Below are 23,347 nucleotides of genomic sequence, written 5' to 3' on the forward strand. Positions count from 1 at the left end.
GTTTCCAGTACCCAGCAAGAGATTACAAATATTTGGTGGTGTCAAGCTCATTCACAAGATCAGGCTAAAGGAAATGTGATTTCTCCCAGTGGAAGGCATGAAAAAAATTGTGGTTTGGGTCTTGCATCAGGTGGTGTTGGAACAAAAGCCTGATATTTCCAACATTGCTTCATGAAAGCACTGGCCTACAGGCCAGCATTAACTCTTTGCCTCAAAATGAATTAGGCTTTTTAATACTTCCATCAATCTAGTGCAGTAGTCTCCTTTTGTCAGAATAAACACTGGAGCCATTGAACACATAAACATGGAGCCATTGAACACAACTCTTCGCATGTGGCCATCCAGCCAGTTCTTTATCCACCGAGTGGTCCACCTATCAAATTGATGTCTCTCCAATTTAGAGACAAGGATGTCGTGTGGGACAGTGCTGAAGGCATCTAGTCCAGGTAGATGACATCAACTGCTCTGCTCCTGTCCATCAGTTCTGTGGTCCCTTCATCGAAGGCTACCAAATCGGTCAGGCAGGATTTCCCCTTAGTGAAGCCATGCTGGCTGTCACCAAGCACCTTGTTGATTTTCATGTGCCTTAGCATGCCATCCAGGAGAATCTGCTCCAAGATTTTGCCAGGCACAGAGGTGAGACTGACTGGTCTGTAATTCCCTGGGTCATCCATTTTCCCCTTCTTGAAAATGGGGGTTATATTTCCCTTTTTCCAGTCATTGGGAACTTCACCGGACTGCCATGATTTTTCAAATATGGACAGTGGCTTTGCAACTTCATTCACCAGCTCCTTCAGGACCCGCGGATGGATCTCATCAGGTCCCATGGATTTGTGCACGTTCAGGTTTTTAAGATGGTCTCAAACCAGATCCTCTCCTACAGTGGGCCCAGGGTCTTCATTCTCACAGTCCCTGTGTCTGCATTCTAAGGCCTGGGTGGTGTGGTCAGAGCATTTGCCAGTGAAGACTGAGGAAAAGAAGTGTTATGAACCTCAGCCTTCTCCAAATCCTGTGTAGCCAGTTCTCCTGAGAGCTTCCGGAAAGGGCCCACGTTGTTCCTAGTCCATCTTTTATTTACAACATACCTACAGAATCCCTTCCTGTTATCTTTCACATCCCTAGCCACGTTTAATTCTAACTGGGCCTTAGCTTCCCTAACCTGGTCCCTAGCTTCCAGGACAACATCCCTGTATTCTTCCCAGGCCGCCTGTCCTTTTCTTCTGCCTTTTATAAGCCGCTTTTTTCCTCTGAATTTTCCTCAGAAGCTCCTTATCCATCCAAGGAGGTCTCCTGGCCCTCCTGCTGCACTTCCTTCTAGTTGGGATGCAATACTCCTGAGCTTGTAGCAGGTGATCCTTGAGTATCAACCAAGAGTCTTGGGCCCCCCTGCCCTCTAGGGCTACATCCCATGGAACCTTCCAAAGCAGGTTCCTGAAGAGGCCAAAGTCTGCTCTCCTGAAGTCCAGAGCAGTGAGCTTGCTGCACACTCTTCTCACTGTTTGAGGATCTTGAATTCGACCATCTTGTGGTCGCTGCGTCCAAGGCTGCCCTGGAGCATCACATTTCCAACCAGCCCTTCCCTGTTGGTGAGCACAAGGTCAAGCATGGCACCTCTCCTTGTCAGCTCCTCTGTTACTTGCAGAAGGAAGTTGTCTTCTACACAACTGAGGAACCTCCTGGATTGCTTGTGCTGGGCTGTTCCGTCCCTCCAACAGATATCAGGGTGGTTGAAGTCACCATGAGGACAAGGGCCTGTGAGCGTGAGGCTGTTCCTATCTGTAGAGTGCTTCATCCACAGGTTCTCCTTGATCAGGTGGTCTGTAACAGATCGCCACAATAATGTCTCCCATCACTGTTCTCCCTTTAACCCTGACCCACGAACTCTCTATCGACTGCTCACCTGTCCCCAGACAGAGTTCCATACTCTCCAGCCTATCCATAACATAAACGGCAACTCCCCCTCCCCGCCTGCCAGGCCTGTCTTTTCTAAAGAGCCCATAATCTTCCATTCCAACACTCCAGTCACAGGAGCCATCCCACCATGTTTCTGCGATACCTATTATATCATACCCTCATAGATGTGCACACATCTCTAATTCTTCTTGTTTGCTCCTATAGGCGTTTGCATAGAGGCATCTGAGCCGAGCTCCAAATGAAGCCAGCTCATTGGCTGGAGCAGCTGAAATATCTCTACATCACTCCGAGCATTTATTATAGGTGCTGGCAACTGACTGAGAGTGTTGGGATGGAATGATGCCCTCCTCCCCCAACACATCTAGTTTAAAGCCTCCTTGACCAGTCTGGCAAGCCTCCTACCAAAATCGCTCTTCCCCTTGTCAGACCAGCTCCACCAGTCTCCAGTAGACCCAGCCTCCCAAACTGAGTCCCATCTTCTAAATACCCAAACCCCTGACTGTGGCACCGCTGTTCTAACCATTTATTAACCTGGCCAATTCGCCTAGCCTTTTTAAGGTCCTCCCCTCTATCCTGGAGAATTGACAAAAAGACTATCTGAACTCCAGAGCCCCTAACCACCTCTCCCAGGGCTCTGTACTCCTTCTTTATGTTCTCCGGTCTACTGCTGCCTGTACTAGCACCCACATGAATCACTACAAGGGGGTAATAGTCAGATTTACTAGACCAGGCAGCCTCTCAGCAACACCCTTGATCCAACCCCCTGGTAGGCAACACACCTCTCTTGAGAATGGGTCAGGCAGACAGATGGGTGCCTCTGTGCCTTTCCAAGTAGAGTCCTCTACTACTATGACCCGCTGCTTTTTTCTGGCAGCACCAGGTGTGTGGCTCCTCATTAGTCCCCTGCAGAACTGTGAAGTGGTTCTGGGTGGGGACATCAGATTTAGGAGGAAGCCCCTTGCTTTTAATTGTTCTCTTCCTCCTTTTTTTATTGGTTTCTTTGGTCACTATTTCCCATCTTCCCAGGTTAACAGCCTCCTTCTTTCCTCCATGAGCTACAGTGGATGCTTGAGGCCCCTGCACAGTTTGGACCTGGAGCAAGCAGTGCTGCTCCCTCCCAGCTTCCCTGACTTCTTGCAGCCTACTGACAGTATCCCGCAGCTCAGCCCCTGCTGCAGGAGGACCTCCACCAGGGAGCACCAAGTGCAGCCCTGCCCATTGTGCACCCTCCCCTCACCAGACCAGTGCAGGCACTCTACACCCCGAGCTCTGCACTGCAGCCTCCCCTCTCATCGGCTCTGTCTGGTGTGGACACTACCACCACTGGGGCAGCCAGAGCAGAGATCCCAGAGAGGGCCCTGGTCATGAGGCGAGTGCTCACCTGCCCGCGTGAACTGCTGTGCCATGCCACGTCCTACTCCTGGTCACTCACGCTCCCCGGGGCAGGTTTCTAACCAGTGAGGGCTGGTGCCACTGCTCCTGGCTACACCCCTGTGAGTCCCTGCTCACGTCAGCTGAGCTGCCAGCTCATGGGAAAGTCTTGTTGAGGACTTGAGGCTCCCTCAGTGGCTCTCGCCACTCTGAGTTGAGGCTCCTGGACGCTGATCTCCCCCCTGCTCTGGTGTTGAAGGCATGCTCCCTCGAGCTACTCATTTCAGCAACTGACCCAAAACATCTTACTTGGTTCATGGAGGCTGTGCACACTGTATCGTTTGGTCCAACAGCGTGTCTTTTTGGCTGTGCCCACTCCCCCATAGCTTTGATCCTCTTCAAGTCCCTACAGAACTGTGTAAGAACTAACTGCCCTCAAAGGCTTACTCTGCAGTTATTTAAACTGCATTATCAGCTCAGCAGGAAAGGTCAGGGGAAGGAAGGTAGATGCTCGGACACAGGTACCCAAAAAATGCCTCAACGCAGGTTAACTATCCCTTCTCCTTTGAAAGATTCTTAGTAACTTGCACAGAATCTTTCAAAAAATGTAGCAAAAGGACAAAGATTTTAATAAGAAAAGGCAAATACATTGTTATTCTATGAAGCTGATGTTTGACTGGTATCCCAAACAAACTGGTAAATGTATGCAAAGACACATGTAAATGTTTCACTAACCTGACAACCCCGGAGTTGTTTAAGCTGCAGTTTTTTATAACTGAGGAAACATCAAACTGTTTTCCAAAGACATGTTTTGGTTTGAAGCAGCAGCACCATTCTGAAATTAAACTTATGACTAAACCCACTTAACCAGGCACTGTGCTAGATGGCAGAGGAGTCTCAATGTGCATGCGCTAGTTTTCTTTTAGAAGTAAGTAACCAAGAAGCTTCGCTGGAGGTATGCACCAAACATGCTCTAACCCTTCACATCTCCATTACAGTCTGAACAGACGACTAATCCTTTGGATAGATGATTTTTAAAGTCTCTTCTTCTGACAGAAAAACAGACCTTCTCTGACCAGTGACTGGAATAGAAGACTTCCAGAGATACATTTCGGAGAGTAAATTTGTGTCTCTCTCAAAGATACCAGAACTTCACATAGTGTCAATGCAAGCACCATGGCACTAACTGATTTGATTTTCTCCTGTTGTTTCAAATTATTTGCTAATTTAAGCATAACTTTCTGTGTCCAATAACTCCTACTTATCAGCTTCATATTCTAATTTAATACAATACAATTTACCCTGGCTAATAAAGTAGTATAGAACTCTCTGAAGGTTTCTTCTTGCAAAGGTAGATTAACCCGTGCAATGCTCGTTGTCAAAGATAGACTACTGCAGAACTCAAGTACACTTCTTTCAAGTTAGCTCAGACATTTGTACCCCACACTGATAAATGCAATTAACATGCCGCCTGTGTTGTACACGATGAGGAACTAGAAAATCATAGTGACACGTACAACCTGAAAAAAACGCTGACAATCATTAGGTGGTGGAAATTAGCTTTAAACTTGGTATTATCATCCTCTCACAGTGGCTAATAAAATCCATTATAAAACAGAATTCATTCCAATTTATCTGAATATTCATTAGCAGCTCAGGATACATCCTCTCATCTTTAGTTCTGTGATGATTTTAACATGTACTCAATGCTGTCAACATGATTCTAATGCCTTAGTATGAAGATGTACTTCTTATTTTGTCCTAAAAAATGATAGGAAAAAAAAAACAGGGAGAAAACACAAAAAACTGATAGAGAACTAAAGAGTTATTCGCAAGACTAATGCAAAAAAAGGCAAACTAAGATCTGTGCAAGTACAAAAATATCTCCTTCCAGGCAAAATGGTCTCAGCTTTCCCAGAATCAGAATGAAATTAAAAGGTTTATATGTGTGAACACTTCCACTTAAATCTTATTTCCTACAAAACCTGTTTTTATAAAGATGTTTTCTCTTTCTACTCATTCATCTGAAATAATGTTGTCAACCTTTCTCCAGATTCAGTGGATTTTGCTAAGAAGCAGAAGTCTTCCTAATTAGTAATTTTACAAGTTTAATAAAAAAACAACAAAAAATAGAATGAAAGAACAGTACACACTACCCCAACAACAGTGCAACAGTACCCCAGTCATGTGTTGAAGTGTGAGTGGGAAAGCAGACACTACAGGTAATTTGTGTGAAGAGTAGAATCATATAGTTTGGGTTGGAAGAGCTCCCCAAAGGTCATCCAGTCAAACCCGCCTGCAATGACCAGGGTCATCATTGACTAGATAAGGCTGCCCACAATCACATCCAGCCTGGCCTTGAATGTCTCCAGGGATAGAGCAGCCACCATCTCTCTGGGCAACCTGTTGTGAAAGATGGAAGTCTTTACAATGAGAATATTCAAGCAAGTTGACAAGATTCCCTTGCAAGCTATGTTTCCTTAGTTCTGCTAGTCATGGAATAATGTCTTCACTGAGTTACTGCTGCTGCAACAGAAATATTTAAACCTTAATTAGCCAGAAAAATTCAGACAATGAACTTTACCACATCTGTTCCATGTCTTCTTTCCAGCAGAAGTCGGAAGGCATTAGCTGTAATCTTGTTATCTTGGACACCTTGTCCAAGGCCACGGTTGTCATCCTGCATAAGTCGACGATCCATGATCACTTCTAACTGACCTGAAAGAGCAATACAAGGATTATACTGGTAAACAGAACATGTAAAGCTTGTATTAAATATAAGAAAAATACCCTTAAATATAACTTAAAGAATCCCTTTTTTTTTTTTTTTTGTATTGCATATGCAACAGTAATAGCAGATCAATACTGTTAGGACTGAGTATGAAAACAGTTAATACCTTTGGGCTTTGGCTGTTAATATTCTTCAAAAAACTTTTCACAAGCCTTTCAGCAGAAGGTCCTGCAAATTTTTATTAAGAGTCTAAATAGCAGTTTAACATGAAAAGTTACTACTATTAACTAGTATCTGTAAGAATAATACTTGGCACATAAAGAATCAAAGAGAAGAATCAGCCCAAGTAGCTGCAGCTGTATGGATCTTCTGTAGAGGAACTATCATCATCTTATACTCCATTAAAAAACGCACCTCCCAGACACATTTTTTTCCTTTTTTGTTTCACAGTTGGAGGCAGAAGGAATCATAGAACATTAGAACCATGGAAACACCAGGTTGAAAGGGATCTCAGGGATCATATGCCAACCTTTCTTGGCAAAGAATGACCTAGATGTGCCAGTATCCTGTCCAGCTGGATTGTTGGGGAGTGTGTCGATTGTTGGGGAATCCACCATTTCCTTGGGGAGATTAATCCAATGGCTGATTGTTCTCACTGTGAAAAATTTGCCTCGTGTAAAGTTGGAACCTCCACAGGGGTAACTTGCGCCCATTACCCCTTGTCTATTCCATGTATTTGTTGTAAAAAGAGAGTCTTCATTTTCTTTGTAGCCACCCTTTAAATGCTGGGACATGGTGATTAGCTCCCCCTTGAGACTTTTTTTCTCCAGGCTGAACAAACCCGGTCCTCTCAGCCTTTCCTCATACAGCTTCCCAGTCTTCTATGTTTGTGGCCCTGCTCCAGACCCTTTCCAGACTGTCCACATCTTTTTTGTATAGCAGGGACCAAAACTGAACACAGTAGTCCAGGTGTGGCCTGTCAAGTGCTGAGTAGAGTGGGATAATGACAGCTTTGTTCCCACTGGTGAAACTCTTGTTGATGTAACTTAGCACCCTGCTGCCTCTCTTTGCCACAGGTGCACACTGATCATTCCTATTGTGCTAGTTGTCTACCAACATACCCATGTCCCTTTCTACAGAGCTCCACCTCAGCCAGGTAGCCTTGCTGCACTCTTAGATTGGGTTTGCCCAGGTGCATAACCTTGTCCTTGTTGAACTTCGTAAGGCTCTTGCTAGCCCACTCTTCCTATCCAGGTCATCCTGCAGGGTGCCTTTTCCCAATCCTAGGCTTCGACTTGTGGTAGCCCCTAGGTGAATACACTCCATAATTTCCCCAAGGACTGTTGTAAAACTGATGGGCCTATAATTTCCTGGATCATCCTTTGAGTCCTTCTTATAGATGGGGGCAGTATTTGCCTTATTCCAGCCTTCTGTAATGTCCCCTGATCTCCATGAATTCCCAAAGTTTACAGAGAGCAGCCTCGCAAGGATGTCAGCCAGCTCTCTTAACACCCTCGGGTGGATATTGCGGACACAGGAAAACCATGCAGGCAATACAGTATATAAATGCTTACAACTACTCCTTCTCGTAAGAATATTTTCACTTGTGGGAGTATGAAAGTACTTTGCACCAGGTGAGCACCAAGTATGAAGTTCCGAGTTCATAATGAACTGTAAACTTGCCATTCAGTTCAGAATAGCTCTTTAAGCACGACATTAAATCGTATCATTCACAGCAGCCCTGTGTACGACTTGGGGGTGTTGGTCAATGAGAAAATGAACATGAGCCGGCTTCAGTGTGCGCTCGCAGAAAGCAAACTGTATCCTGGGCTTCATCTAAAGGAACATGACCAGAAGGTCAAAGGAGGTGATCCTACCCCTCAACTTGGCTCTCATGAGACCTCACTTGGAGTACTGTGTGTAGTTCTGGAGTCCTCAACATAAAAAGGACATGGAACTGTTGGAACAAGTCCAGAGGAGGGCCACGAGGATGATCACGGGACTGGAGCACCTCCCGTATGAAGACAGGCTGAGAAAGTTGGGGCTGTTCAGCCTGGAGAAGAGAAGGCTGCGTGGAGACCTCATAGCAGCCTTCCAGGATCTGAAGGGGGCCTATAGGGATGCTGGGGAGGGACTCTTCATTAGGGACTGTAGTGACAGGACAAGGGATAACGGGTTAAAACTTACACAGGGGAAGTTTAGACTGGATATAAGGAGGAAATTCTTTCCTGCTAGGGTGGTGAGGCACTGGAATGGGTTGCCCAGGGAGGCTGATAACGCTCCATCTCTGGCAGTGTTCAAGACCAGGTTGGACGAGGCCTTGGGTGATATGGTTTAGTGTGAGGTGTCCCTGCCCATGGCAGGGGGAGATGGAACTAGATGATCTTAAGGTCCCTTCTAACCCTAATCATTCTACAATTCTATGATTCCATAAACAGGAAGAGAGAAAGTAGGAAGCAGAAATAAATTTGTGGCATATGTACTTTACAGTTTTGATCAAGTCTCTCAGAAGCTGATGTTGAGGACTGATGACAACAAAGTGAGAAATCCTACTCACACTGCTGAGATCATCTGATAGCTTAAGAGTTAAGTGCTCCATAGCAAGGAACCTGTCTCTAATCCAAGAATGAGATAAGAAACAACCATCTGTTCATAGAAATCTCAGATGATGGGTTTTGCCTTGAGTCAGACAGCCTTGGACACAGAGACACACAAGGCACTTGGCTAAACGGCAGTGTTTTTTAACTTTATTCCAGGATCCCTTTGAGATACTGAAGGGCCCTCAAAAGAAGCGTCATGAAGCATATGACTTTCAGTAGCTACAGAGCCTTCAGCTTCATTTTTATTCTCTTTTAAGGAGCCCAACATGCCCACAGAACAAATGTAATAAACAAGAGTTGTTTTATAAAATATTACTAATGATAACAAGTCAGATGAATACATTCTTTTTCTTTTTTTTTAGTGGAGGAAGAGTAAACAGTTGATGCTACTAATTAACTGTTAACCTTGTATGACTAAGTTTGCCAAAGAGTGACATAATTAAGAAATTGATGTCATGACCAAGTATGGGATACATCTTTTGCTTTTTTATTTAACTGGAGTAAGGAAAAAGCCTCTAATGTCTGACTGAGTTGAAACAAATGCTCACAGAAAGCCAGTATCTTCCTAATACTTAACTGTAATGTGTCAAACAGTGCTAGCCTTAACTTCCATAACATGAAGACAGAGACTGGAGGTCTATGAGGACTTAGATCATAGAATGGTTTGGGATGGAAAGGACCTTAAGATCATCTATTTCCAGTCCACCTGCCATGGGCAGGGAGGCCTCACCCTAGACCAGGTTGCCCAAGGCTCTGTCCAACCTGGCCTTCAACACTGCCAGAGATGGAACATTTATCACTTCTTTAGGCACCAGTGCCTCACCACCCTCACAGTGAAGAACTTCTTCCTTATATCTAACCTGAACTTCCCAGAGTCCCTGATGAAAAGTCCCTCCCCAGCATCCCTATAAGCCCCCTTCAGATCCTGGAAGGCTGCTATGAGGTCTCCACGCAGCCTTCTCTTCTCCAGGCTGAACAGCCCCAACTTTCTCAGCCTGTTTTCATACGGGAGGTGCTCGAGCTCCCTGATCATCCCTGTGGCCCTCCTCTCGACTTACTTCAAGAGCTTCCTTGTCCTTCTTATGTTGAGGACACCAGAACTGCACACAGTACTCCAAGTGTAGCCTCATGAAAGCAGAGTGAAGGGAGAGGATCACCTCCTTCAACCTGCTGGTCACACTTCATGCAGCCCAGGACAGTAGGCTGTGAATGCACACCAGATGTTGCATTATTCTGTGATGCAGAGGCTAGGATTGTTAATGAACAGACACCATCACAAGGTAACAGAACGTCTGCACGCTAATTTAGTTTCCAGTACCCAGCAAGAGATTACAAATATTTGGTGGTGTCAAGCTCATTCACAAGATCAGGCTAAAGGAAATGTGATTTCTCCCAGTGGAAGGCATGAAAAAAATTGTGGTTTGGGTCTTGCATCAGGTGGTGTTGGAACAAAAGCCTGATATTTCCAACATGGCTTCATGAAAGCACTGGCCTACAGGCCAGCATTAACTCTTTGCCTCAAAATGAATTAGGCTTTTTAATACTTCCATCAATCTAGTGCAGTAGTCACCTTTTGTCAGAATGAACACTAATATGACATTTTTCTGTAAAGAAACTGGGAAGTATATTTTGGTACAGTTTCTGATACACTTTTTTCCTTCAAAGTATTTATTTCATTGTTTTTCAAAACCATATACATTTAAACTCGCAATATATTACAGCAAGGAATTATACATCTTAAATTATTAATTGCATACCTTATTTTCCCACTACTTGCTAGTTTTATTTGAATGGGTAGCTGCCTAGACTGAACAACTGACTACTCTTTCATCCCTCCAGGTCATTCATCATAGCTTTCTCTGCCTTGAGGGACAAGACTGTGTCCTTTTCGAATTCTTAATATGAATTAAGTTTACTTGTCAACATATTCATCAACTCTCTCAAAGTACTCCATTAAATTTGCGAAGTATGGTTTTGCTTCAGAGGAAGCATGCTGATTATTAGCCAGGGTAATTTTTATCCTTTATTTCCCTAATTTTAGTCTTAGAAAAGCTGCTATTGTTTTCCTCTACAGGGATGTTAGGCTATACTTGCATATACCTTTAGACTAGTGCTTTACACCTTAAAGCAAACAAAGAAATCAAAACACATGATCAGCATCACATTATTCATCTTAAGCCCTCTGCTACCACAGCAGTACAAAACAGAAAAAAGCACTTAGTTTCACTGTTTCCTCCTTGAGTTCCATCAGAGTTCTTAAGTGAAAAATACCTGGTTCTGAAAACATATTGCCCATTTTGTCCATTTCGTAACTTCTTTCCTCTGTCTCTAGTTTGAGACAGATCTTCCATTGAAGATGACAGGATCTCATGTGGGAACAACCTCTACGTCCTCCCTTACTGACATATTCTAAAACTTGTCAGAGTTGGAGAAAGGTATTTCCTCAAATGCTAGTATGTACGGTAATCTCTGAATGAACTATTTCAGACAATCATGAAGGATAGGCCTTTATAGTATCTATCATCTTATACTTACCATTTTTCAAGCTTGCAACACCTAGAGACTGAGCTGAATGAAGTGTCAAACGAACACCAGCATCCTGGATATAAGCCATTGTAGTCATAGGATAGATATTTGCTTGAAGAGGTAACTTGCTCATCGTCAGTCTGGGCTGGATCTGCCATATGAACATGAACTTAAATAAAACACATTCTTTTTATGCATTTAAATTTCTAAGACCTTTTCAGACATTTGTCCCATGTGCTTTAGAAGCAAAACCAGCACCAAAGCACTCACTTGACTATATTATTTAGCTTTTTAGAGGTTTGTGGCTAAATTACCACTTTGAAAATGATAACTTCAGTGTACTTTTAGATTCATCAAGAGAACCTAGAAAAAAGGAATAATCATAGTTAAAGACTAAGAGAACTTTTTTTCTCCTCTGGAGACCAAGCAGTGAATAGATTCAAGGCAGAAGAAAATGAATTGTTGGCTTGTAAAAGCAGTAGTGGGATTCTTGAATAGTACATGATAAATGAATAGTAGTATTAAAATTATTTTCAATTTTAAATATTCACTTTTCTGTCTCCAGCAAAATGCAGTACTACACACTAAGTGGAAAAAAGCACTCTCTTACCCATCAGGTGTGGTTTTCAAACCTATGCGCAAAACTATTCCTAGCAAGAAAAGAAGGTAAGTAAAAGAAAATTTGCTTTCTTTTGTACGTGCTGCGGGGTCCAAGACAAGAAAATGGTCACACTATATTTCACATGACACATTACTAATAGGAGAAGTTATTACACTTCAAATACATCACTTATTTCCACCACAGCAGCAAGCAGTTGTTCGCTAGGTCTGAGTTGCTGGACCTTATGCACATCTGGCATTGTGCTATCCAAAGGCCTCTAATTAAATAGACAAAGCAGAGGGGAAGAAGACATGCAGATATACAAGCAACTACACAGTAGCTTGTCATAACTTGCTGTTTACAACTCTTACGTTAAAAAGGATATAAAGGAATATTTAACAAAATTCCTGAAAGAAAACAGTTGCTACTTTATCTCATCTAAATCAAATTTTATAATGCATACATTTTTAAAGCTTTCCTTTAAAATGATTAATGGAGTTTAATGTTAAGAGTTTGACTAAATTTGACTCAAACTCTTTACAATCAAAGTATTAAGGCAGCCAAAAACTGACACCCTAGACTTTTATAGTTAATAGACTATAATTACCTGATATCCATTAAGATCAGTATAGAATTTATTTTCACTGTTTATGTCAGACGAAATTCTCATTGCAAGCTCACGATTATATTCTCCTCTAATATCCACAATATTGGAAACTTCAACAGACTGGCCTTCCAAACCTACATAAAAAAGACGCATTTAAAACTTCTCAATTTTAAAAAGTGATTGCCAGATATATAAAAACGCCTGCGCTCCCAGAACACAGTGATATAGTTTTCTCCTGCTAGTTTTTCTTTTTCTGTTGTATTTAACCAAATACTTGAAGCTGGTTCAGTTATGTACAACAGTACTTCTAATTCAGTACTCATGGAACAGATTTTGAAACCTTCATGTAAGTAGAACAGAAGCAATTAATGAAAATAGCCAATGTGGGTTCCAGAAAATTAGTAAGAAAGAGCACATAACTATTAAGTTCTATCTTTAGCATTTAATACACTGGAGCAAGACCTAGTCATTTACAGCTTTTCCTGACTCTTAAGTGGCTGTCACTATCCACAGATAAGAATGAAATTACCAGCTTCTTGGCAGCAACTGTTCCACTAAGCCAGTCAGCTGTTTTAACCAAAATGGGGACAGTGAATTAAGTAGTTGCAGAGAACAACAACCATGACAAAAGTCTTTGTTGATGGGGAACAAACACATAACTATTAAAATAAGGATTAAGTAACTGAAATGCAGACAGATGTTCAGTGAGATTTTTTTTCTACAGTGCGTCCCACTGAAAATTGAGTACCTTTAATAATAACCTGACCATTTCAAATAGTCTGAGATACAGTTTGGATTGGAATCATTCCATCATTCAGCATAACCGCGTCTACCCTTTCTGTAGTATAATGGGACTAAAAATTGTGGACAGAATTCTGACAAGCAGAACAGATACGAAATACCTCTTTGTAGTGAGATGACAGATTACGTTGTGCTCATTTGACAGATTGTAAACAGACGATAGTAGAAAGTAAGGGACTGATTAGCCAACTTAGTTCTTTAAAACTTCTCAGTCAACACATAAGACCCAGAAGAACTGAGCATCATTCTGGGTCCTGAACTGTAGCATTTATTACAGAAAAATACTTCTGAATATTATTCCTAAATTCTGAAGCATGTGGACAAAGGTTAGGACTTCTTTTTCATTCTACACATACAGTTTTCAAATTATTTTAACAGTTCTGCTTGAGAACATGCTGAAGTTTCCTTAAGGTCTTTACTTTGCTGAAATCTGAACCAAACACTGAACTTCACACAATGGAATGCTGTGACAGACTGAACTGAAAAAATCAGACTCCACTATCCACTGTCTCAAAGATTGGAATGAAAAGCTGAGATGCAAGTCCACTGTCCACTATCTGAGAGATAGGTGGGAAGAGTTAAGACCTCAATGTCCATTACCTGAGAGAAGAGTGTGAGGAACTGAAATGGGACTCGAGAGTCCACTGCCTGAGAGATGGGTGAGAGAGCCGAGATAAGACTCTTCTGTCCATTATCTCGAGGAGTGGTGTGAGCAATTGCTGTCCATTATCCCAAGAATTGCTACAGACATGTGAAGTTGCAGACCTGGCTGCAAGGCCAATGAAACTGATCCACCAGGAACGTGCAGTACGTGACATTAAGAACAGAGGTATTCCCCCCAACTCATAATATATGGGGAAAAAGGTAATCACCATGAGAGACACCCTCCATGGGGATACCACCTCCAATGACTACTATGGACCCTTGGGGCCACTCTCCTCTGATGCAGACTACAGATCCTGGAGGACTCCCACCACCGAGGATGACTACTGTGGACCCACGGGACACCACTGGATCCACAGTGATGACCGTCTCTCTCTGTATCCCGAATTCTTGCTTCATTTCTATCTTTTTTCTGATCTGTCCTATTGCTAGCTCTTGTTTATACTAATTTCCTTTTTATAATAATTCTTTCTGTAATAAACAAACTGACGGATTATGGTACTTGACCTTGATGTATTTCAGAAAAATTTCATCCAAATAGATGAACAACCGAAAATACATGTTTCCTACTTCAATTACAAAACAAGTTGCTAAGCCACTGGCCATCATATTTGAAAAATCATGGCATTCAGGTGAAGTTCCCGATGACTGGAAAAAGGGAAATATAACCTCCATTTTCAAGGAAGGGAAAAGGGATGACCCAGGGAACTACAGACCAGTCACTCTCACCTTTGTGCCTGGAAAAATCTTGAAGCAGATTCTCCTGGATGGCATGCCAAGGCACATGGAAAGCAACAAGGTGCTTGGTAACAGCAAGTATGGCTTCACTAAGGGGAAATCCTGCCTGACCAATTTGGTGGCCTTCTATGATGGGACTACGGAACTGATGGACAGGGGTAGAGCAGTTGATGTCATCTACCTGGACTTGTACGAAGCGTTTGACACTGTCCCACACAACATCCTTGTCTCTAATCGGAGAGACATCAATTAGACAGGTGGACCACTCAGTGGATAAAGAACTGGCTGGATGGCCACACACAAAGAGTTGTGTTCAATGGCTCAATGTCCGGCTGGAGACCAGTAACGAGAGGTGTCCCTCAGGGATCGGTGTTGGGACCGGTCTGGCTCAACATCTTCACCACTGACATGAACAGTGGGACCGAGTGCACCCTCTGCAAGTCTGCCAATGACACCAAGTTGTGTGGTTCAATTGATATGCTGGAGGGAAGGAATGCCATCCAGAGGGTCCTCAACACGCTTATGAGGTGGGCTGATGCCAACCTTATGAAGTTTAACCATGACAAGTGCAAGGTCCTACACCTGGGTTGGAGCAATCCCAGGCACAGCTACAGGTTGGGCAGAGAAGAGATTGAGAGCAGTCATGTGGAGAAGGGCTTGGAGGTGCTGGTCAATGAGAAAATGAACATGAGCCGGCTTCAGTGTGCGCTCGCAGCCCAGAAAGCAAACTGTATCCTGGGCTTCATCAAAAGGAACATGACCAGCAGGTCAAAGGAGGTGATCCTGCCCCTCAACTTTGCTCTCATGAGACCTCACTTGGAGTACTGTGTGTAGTTCTGGTGTCCTCAACATAAAAAGGACATGGAACTATTGGAACAAGTCCAGAGGAGGGCCACGAGGATGATCAGGGGACTGGAGCACCTCTCGTATGAAGACAGGCTGAGGAAGTTGGGGCTGTTCAGCCTGGAGAAGAGAAGGCTTCGTGGAGACCTCATAGCAGCCTTCCAGTATATCCAGTACATGGAGACCATAGCAGCCTTCCAGTACCTATCCAGTATGGGGATTGACTCTTCATTAGGGAATGTAGTGCTAGGACAAAGCGTAATGTGTTAAACAGGGGAAGTTTAGATTGGATATAAGGAAGAAATTCTTTCCTGTTAGGGTGGTGAGGCACTGGAATGGGTTGCCCAGAGAGGTTGAGAATGCTCCACCCCTGGCAGTGTTCAAGACCAGGTTGGACGAAGGCCTTGGGTGACATGGTTTAGTGTGAGGTGTCCCTGCCCATGGCAGGGGGATTGGAACTAGATGTTCTTAAGGTCCTTCCCAACCCTAACTATTCTATGATTCTATGATTTATATCAATTTTCAAGAAAATTACTTCATATAATTGCACCACAATTTCCTCCCTCTTTCTCATTCTTCACTGGCCGATTTAATCACCAGGTTTGGAAGTGCACAGTTTCAAAAGTTACTTTCTGTAATTTTCTTGGGAACAAGCTGTGGAATGGTACAGAGAGAAAAAAATGCAAGCGTTACTGAAGGAAAAGCAAGAAAAACAAAAATGAAATTCCATTCATTTCAGTTCAGAAGTCAGTATGCCGGTGTTTAGTGCTGACTCTGTCACAAGATCTTCCAAGCAGATAATGGATGTAAAGAGGAAGCTCATAGATAACTAAAGCATGCCTACAGTTATGGAGTAAACCAGGCTTCACTATTAATGTCCTTAAGAAATAATCTTTACATTCTTTGTGACTTCAGAGAAGATATTGTTCTACCTCCATCAGTAAGTTTGAAGCTATAAAAGAAACTATGTTTCTACCTCATCTCTGAGGTATTTCTACCTCTATTTTTCTTGCCATTTTCATAATTTACAGCTACCTACAGCACTCAGATCACCCAGCAGAGTTCAGGACTCCCTAGCAGGTAAAAGCCAAGACTGCAATGATGAAAAATAACTAACGAGACACACAAAATATTACAGTTCTTACCCTGGACTTTATATAGTCGCATGGTATGTGTCACATGGTTGAAAAAACATACAACTTCTGAGAAAATCCTTCCATGAGCAACTCTTATGGTAGGTGGGTCTGTAAAAATGTAAGGCTAGAAAAAGAAAGTTAGAATAATTATGTTGAAAGCTTTGCATAGAAGTAGTGCCAATAAATGGAATTATTTAAAAACACAACCTGAAATTCAGCAACTTCTCTTCAGAGCCTCACTTTTCCTGTAGCTAAAATTAGGATAACCCTCATTACATATCTTACTGCAAGGATTATGAGGATTAATAGATACAAGGCCTACAGACAAACAACGTATTAATATTTGCAAACATCTGGACTGCTGTTTCTTGCTAGCAAAACCGTACTTGCTAACAAATCAGTTTGTAATCAAACACTGTAGTTTTGTATCCTGTGGCAGATGGTTTAACTGTGTGTTTAGTTTGCTCACAGCCTACTGCATCAGTGATGCACACTGCATGAGGAAAGATTCCTCTATACTGTCTTGTGGATCAGTTTGCATATCCTTTTCAGTGTAAAAGAGAAAGCTTTTTCTTCATCAAAAGCAGCTGCAGTTGCCATGGGAGCCCCCTGGAATGTGAGGTAGTGTTCGAAACCATTAAGCGACCTCAAAAGGAATACTGTCTTCTTACTAATGTCTCTCAAAGACTAGCAGAAATTCCACCTATCCACAGCCAAACCAAAGAGATATAGCATATTATTTTCCCATGTAGTTAAGGTATTTTGTGACTGCCATATAAGCAAACAACTTTTTTGAAACAGCTGATCCCAAATGGAACTGCATACATTATACAGAAATACAAGGATATCTACAAAGGTAAAAATGGGTTAAATATTGTGTACAAAGCCAAAACTGAAAACACAGAAAATACAACACATGCTATTACTACTGTAGGGCAACAACAATGAGTAAGGACTTCACTGAAACCAACCCCCAACAAAATACTCAAAACCCAAGTCATTTGGAATAATATAAGCACAAAGCTTTTAGAGGGAGGCTGTCTTCCTCCTGTACATACTAATATTGAAGCAGGACAGAGTATGCTCTTTCTTCATCAGCAAGAAAATCAAAGATCAAATGTACCTTGAGGAAGAGAGGAAATAAAGACTACATACACACACAGAGAAAAGTCAGAGAAGATAAGAGAAGTACAGGTTCATATCATCGTACCTTCTTCAACAATGTTACAATGCATTCATGGAGAAGATTTCAAAAAATATTATAAAAAAAAAGAAGAAACTGAAAGTGACTTTCAAAGACTAAGTTTGCTTTTCTACTCACATACTTATTCCTACAGCTTCAGACAGAACCCTGTTAAATAACAGTTTTGCACAAGATCCAAGAGGGAACTCTGCAGCTATCAACTACAGGAGTTTGGAAGAGGAATCACAGTTGTTAACACTTCAGTAAGATGGGTTGTTTCAGGAAGAGAGGGATTTTTCTACTGATGATCTTACAGATATGTTTTATCCAGTTAATTTCACTGGAACTATCCAGGACCAAACCAGCAAAATGGAGAGATGCTGGATGAGTGACGAAGGAATGCAAAATGCTGTGCCGTTATTAAAAAAAAAATAAAACAAACAGAAAAAAGTTACCTGGATTACAGTTCTACAACAACAACACCACAACAAATAATAATGAATGAACCCCATTCCATCAAACTTGTTAGTATAAAACATGATGGTGACATTGACAACTACCAGAATACATCGTTCCCATAAAAGTAGACAGCAGAAGTGAGATACATTTAACAGCTCTCAGATTCTGGGATATTGCCACAAATGCTAAGTTAACACACCAGAGTCTCCAAGCTGCTCATGTAGCCAGATCTGCTCCCCAGCTGAAGATATATGGGAACGATATGGAAAGATGAGGTGACAGAAAAGGAATTAAGGGTCATTTTGCAGATACTGTCCACTTCCTAAATGGTTAAAATTAGTAGTTACTGCAAGATCTGTCTGTTCCCTTCACCACCCCTGGAATGAGTTCCATTGCATGAGATTCAGCAGCTTCCTGTGGCAGGTTCTATTGAGCCTGGAAAGCAGTATTTTCAGAAACAGAACAACAACAGAAATATGGGTCAAAGGGTCCAGAAACTATTTTTCAGTATCATATTCAAGAGAAATATGACAACCTCACCTTGAAAGAAGTGCAGGGGGAGAGCGAAGCTAGAAATTTTAAGGGAATACTTGGAGCAAAATAATATCCCATAGCTCCCTAGGGTATCTTAAAATACTTGGCCTCAAATTGGGTGCCAAAGTGTCATGGGACACAGGATAACTGGAGAAATGCCTTCACTTGAAGGTTTGCTGGCACAGAAACTGTCATGGAATGTTACAGCTCAAAGGCATAAAGCACAGGCAATAAGCCTCCTCCCTTGTAGTCAAGTGAAGCACTACTAACCATCTTAGTATGGCTTGGACATTTCTGGCAGTGCAGCACACTCTGTTGGCACAGAAGTCAAATAAACTGTGCCCAGAGGAAAGTTTTCTACCACAGACTGAATTTCTTTTGATATGCCTGAGATTTTGGTGGAAAACAAACCAAAATCAAAAACCAAAACCAACCAAACAAAAAAAAAAACAACAAAAAACAAAAAAAAAAAAAAACAACAAAAAAAAACAAACACAAAACAAAACAAACAAAACAAAACAAAACAACCAACCCAAAAAACCTCAAGACAAAACCTTCAAGTTGCTTCTGAATAACAGATAAGCCTTCATTTGGCAGCATTTGAGATTAGACTGGGCGGGAGGAGTGGGTGGGTCAAATATTATGAGTTCTCAATAACTGTGTTATAGGAATTATGTGGCCGGAAAGAGACAGTTGTAATTTTAATATTTTTGTCTCCAAAAGCAACCCCACCAATATGTGAGCAGATTTTCAAACGATAAATGTGATGCTTAAGGAAACATATGTAGCACCAAGAAGGGAACAGACACTTCAAGGCAGCTGATTCTTCAGTATTGTGAGCACCCTCAAGGTAATGGTGCCTGCATACTTGTCTCTTCCTATATCAGGCATGCAAAACCAGGGAAAGCTTTAAAAGTAAGAATACTGCGCCTGAATGATGATCCTCTGCCCCTTCAAGAGAGAAGATAAGGCGGATAAAGACGGATACTCAGAATGGAGATTCTTTTTTGGCAGTGGAACATCCAAATCTCACTTACAAAAAATGCAGAAAAGTACCACTATCTTTTCCTTCAGTTTGAAGGCCAAAAATTGAGATGAAGTCAGGTATGTGTTCTTTGCCAAAGAACAGACGCAACAGATAATCCTAGCAGATTAAAAAAGGGACTGTTGTGAAAAAAGTTCCTTGTAGCTAGTAGCAGCAGCTTTAGCTATGCAAGTCAGAGATCAGCATTAGTAAAGGAAGTCCAACCACAAAGTGTGAAGAGATAAAAAGGTAGAAAAGCTCTAGCATTAGAGATCCTGCAGGATAAAAATGGGAAAAAAATAAAAATCTCTTAGTAGTCTGTTAATATATAAGTACTTACAGCAACTAGTACATACGTGGGTGCATAGACACAGCTGTCTGAGAAAGAATCACAAACCTCAAAACATGTGCCTCTATGAGACACTGTTAGAGAAAATAATATTATTCTGTTCACTTCCAGGCTCATTTACATATATAACAACAACAAAATAGAGTTATTACCCTTTCTTATTTCCTGAAGCAGCAGATATACACTCCTTGTTTGTGATCCTGCAAACTTACGTTTCCCCAGGAGAAACTGGGCAACAGAAATATACTGCAAACTAGATAGTTTCTTAAAATTGTTCATTATTTCATCACTTGCTTTCTGAAATATCACCTTTCCAGTTCCAGAAGAGGTACAGTACAGTCCATATGGTAATTAGGTCAGTATAAGAACACAGTCGCATCTGAATTTCCAACTTGAAAACTAATTGCATTATGCTGTTGCCCTCCTCATAATTATGCATCTAAAAATACTGATAACCCTAGACAACCAAATTGGAACAGTTGCTTACAACTCTGTTTTCCCATTTATTGTAATTGAAACTCCGTATCTTAATTACTGTAGCAAAATATATTTGCTGATATTCGCTAAATAAGTGCTACACTATGAACTGGAACCTCCTCATTCACAAATTAAAGAAATCTTAAGAATTACAAAAGTGAAGAAATGCAGAGATGAATCAAGTACATCCTATACATTTTCTCCAGAGGAAGTGAAAGACCTTACTTTATTGATAGTGAACAGTCACATCTCACTTGGTATCTTGCAGGTGCAGCACGTTATTTTTTTTTTTTTGGTGAATCATAAACATTCTGTACATTTTCAAATTAATGCTCACTTTTTACCCAAATCTAGGATTATGAAGTTCTGCCAATCATTTCAATAACTGATGTCATTATTTCTAGCCATACAGCTCTGTTTCACTGCTGGTGAAATTAGCTCTTCCAATCTTTATGAATGCATGAATTTACTCCAAGATTAGAATCTCTCTTCAAACGGGAGATTTACCTTGGCATCTCCATCTGGTAAGAAGAGATAAGCTCCGCTTTTATCCCGGTTACTTGTAGTTCCATACCAAGCAAACTCCACCTTCATTTGATGATTTTTACCATCTTCTTTAGTACTTATTTTCTAAGGATAGAGAATCATGTTTGAAATAGATAACATATTTAGGATTCCCTATATAAAACCAGAAGTTCTTTATGTTTTGAAATAAAATACAACACACCTCCAGTAATCCAGACATTCCAGAAAACCACAGTTTCATGTAAGTGTTTTCCAAGATTATATTATCCACAGAATTCTCCATCTCTTTTATTTTGAAAAGTCTATCTGGTTTCTCCTGCCTGCTCTTCCTCATATATATATTATAGTCTGCTAAAACTGCTTCTGAACTCTGAACCTCCAAAAGCTGGTAAACTCCAAGCCCCAGAGGTGGTAGATGTGCCACAAAAGAGATCTGTTGGGAGCAAATAAGAAGGCATTATTAAAAATATCGAAGAGACAACCTTTTATACTGTATTTACGCTCAGCATAACTCCTTTTGCTTTGGGAATTTTAGGATAGCTGATTTTTTCCCATATTGCATAAATGAATATGAAATTATAAGCGACATTCTAAAATGAACAGCTGAAGTATATTAATAAAATTTAGCAAACAAAAATGTCTGCATTGCTAATTTCCTTAGCATCAAGATCACTGTTGTATTAATGAAATAATGGTTTTGAAGCCTTTTTAAAAAGAATGTTAGCTGTGATGTGCAGTTCTGAGCTTATTTACTGTGCACTGAAGATGCATGTATGGTGTATCAAGTGCACACAGACCCTACTTTGGGTTACAATGGACCTTAAAAGATCATCTAGTTCCAACCCGTCTGCCATTGGCACATATATGATTTATATTCTTTAAAGGAACTAGTTTCTCTCTGCTATAAGGCAAAATTCAAAATTATTTAAATTACAAGTTGCATTTAAAGATCCACAATATTAAATAGTAAAATATAAGGCAACTGTCTCAATTTTAGTTTTTGGTTATTTAGGAGCTATAATTGCACAGAAGGAACAGTTATATAAAAGGCAAATCTCCAAAGCAATCTGCTTAAAATCTGAGGTACAGATATGTAATTTTATTTCTTCTTCAGACAACTGTGTTAATTACTGTACTGGTTTTGGCTAACAGTTACATTTTTTCATAGTAACTCATATGGTGTGATGTTTTAATAGCGTGTTCTATCTCAGCTATCACTGAGCACTGCTTATGAAGCATCAAGGTCTTTTCTGCTCCTCAACCCATCCAAACCAGTGAGCAGTCTGGGTGTACACAAAAAGCTGGAAAGGTACACAGGCAGGACAGCTGACTCATGGGCTACCCCATACCATATGGCATCATGCTCAGCATATAAAGCTGGGGGAAGGGAAGGAACAGGGGGGATGTTGGAAGTTATGGTGTTTGTCTTCCCAAATAACTCTTAGATGCAATGAAGCCCTGCTTTCCTGGAGATGGCTGAACTCCTGCCTGACCACGGGAAGTGGTGAATGAATGTTTTGCTTTGCTTGTGTTGCCTTTTCCTTTACCCGTTGAACTGTCTTTACCTCAACGCACACATTTTCTCATTGTTACCTTTCAATTCTCTCCTCCATCTCACTGCGGGCAGTGAATGAGCAAGTGTGTGCGGCTGAGCTGCTGGCCAGGTTTAAACCACAATAACTGTCCCTTCGTAAGATAACTGAGAGACACTTACTGAATTATCTTTTGCAGGAATATTATTCTAAAACAAGTACAACTTGGCTCCCAGGTCAGAATCAATCAGACTTGAGAATGTAAGCCCAAAAGTAATACAGTACTATTACAGTAGTACAGTACTATATACCACTAAGAATTTAAAGTACAGTTTCTGATGTGTGATCAATGACAACAATCTTCTATAATGACGCAGGATTCAGAAATTATCCAAAACTTTGTTTGAAACCAAAACCAAGAAAAGCTGTCTGTCTAGCATGAGTAGAGGAGTAATGGAGATTGCTATCCAGTCTCTGCATCAGGAAGACAAAATGACAAAAAAAATACCCAAAAAAAACCCCACAAACAAACAAAGAAATCCCAAGTCACTAAACCAAACACTGAAAAACCCAGATCTAACTGCTTAAGCCACTGCACTTAGAAAACCTTTCCGCTGGAGTGCTTCAGCACATACAGACTGTGTATAGCTCTGTGTATAGACTACCACCTGAAGGAAAAAGCTTTATCAAATTAGGGAGAAAACACACACATCCAGTATTTTCTCTTTACATA

The 23,347-nt window shown here is 41.3% G+C and overlaps 1 protein-coding gene across 1 annotated transcript in view; it reads right to left on the bottom strand.

The window, feature by feature from the left end:
• LOC130594541 (alpha-mannosidase 2-like) overlaps window positions 1–23,347 on the bottom strand; it is a 57,583-nt gene that overhangs the window by 24,848 nt on the left and 9,388 nt on the right. The window contains exons 3-8 of the mRNA XM_057400498.1: window positions 21,285–21,515; window positions 21,065–21,187; window positions 16,541–16,655; window positions 12,351–12,484; window positions 11,152–11,293; window positions 5,870–6,003 (exon numbers count right to left, since the gene is read on the bottom strand). Of these exons, the coding sequence (XP_057256481.1) occupies window positions 5,870–6,003; window positions 11,152–11,293; window positions 12,351–12,484; window positions 16,541–16,655; window positions 21,065–21,187; window positions 21,285–21,515 (879 nt within the window). The remainder of the gene's footprint in view (window positions 1–5,869; window positions 6,004–11,151; window positions 11,294–12,350; window positions 12,485–16,540; window positions 16,656–21,064; window positions 21,188–21,284; window positions 21,516–23,347) is intronic.

The sequence above is a fragment of the Pezoporus wallicus genome, unplaced genomic scaffold, assembly GCF_028554395.1.
Source record: "Pezoporus wallicus isolate ANWC-B61680 ecotype Strahan unplaced genomic scaffold, APGP_CSIRO_Pwel_v1 contig_2299, whole genome shotgun sequence".
In the NCBI taxonomy this organism is placed as follows: Eukaryota; Metazoa; Chordata; class Aves; order Psittaciformes; family Psittacidae; genus Pezoporus; species Pezoporus wallicus.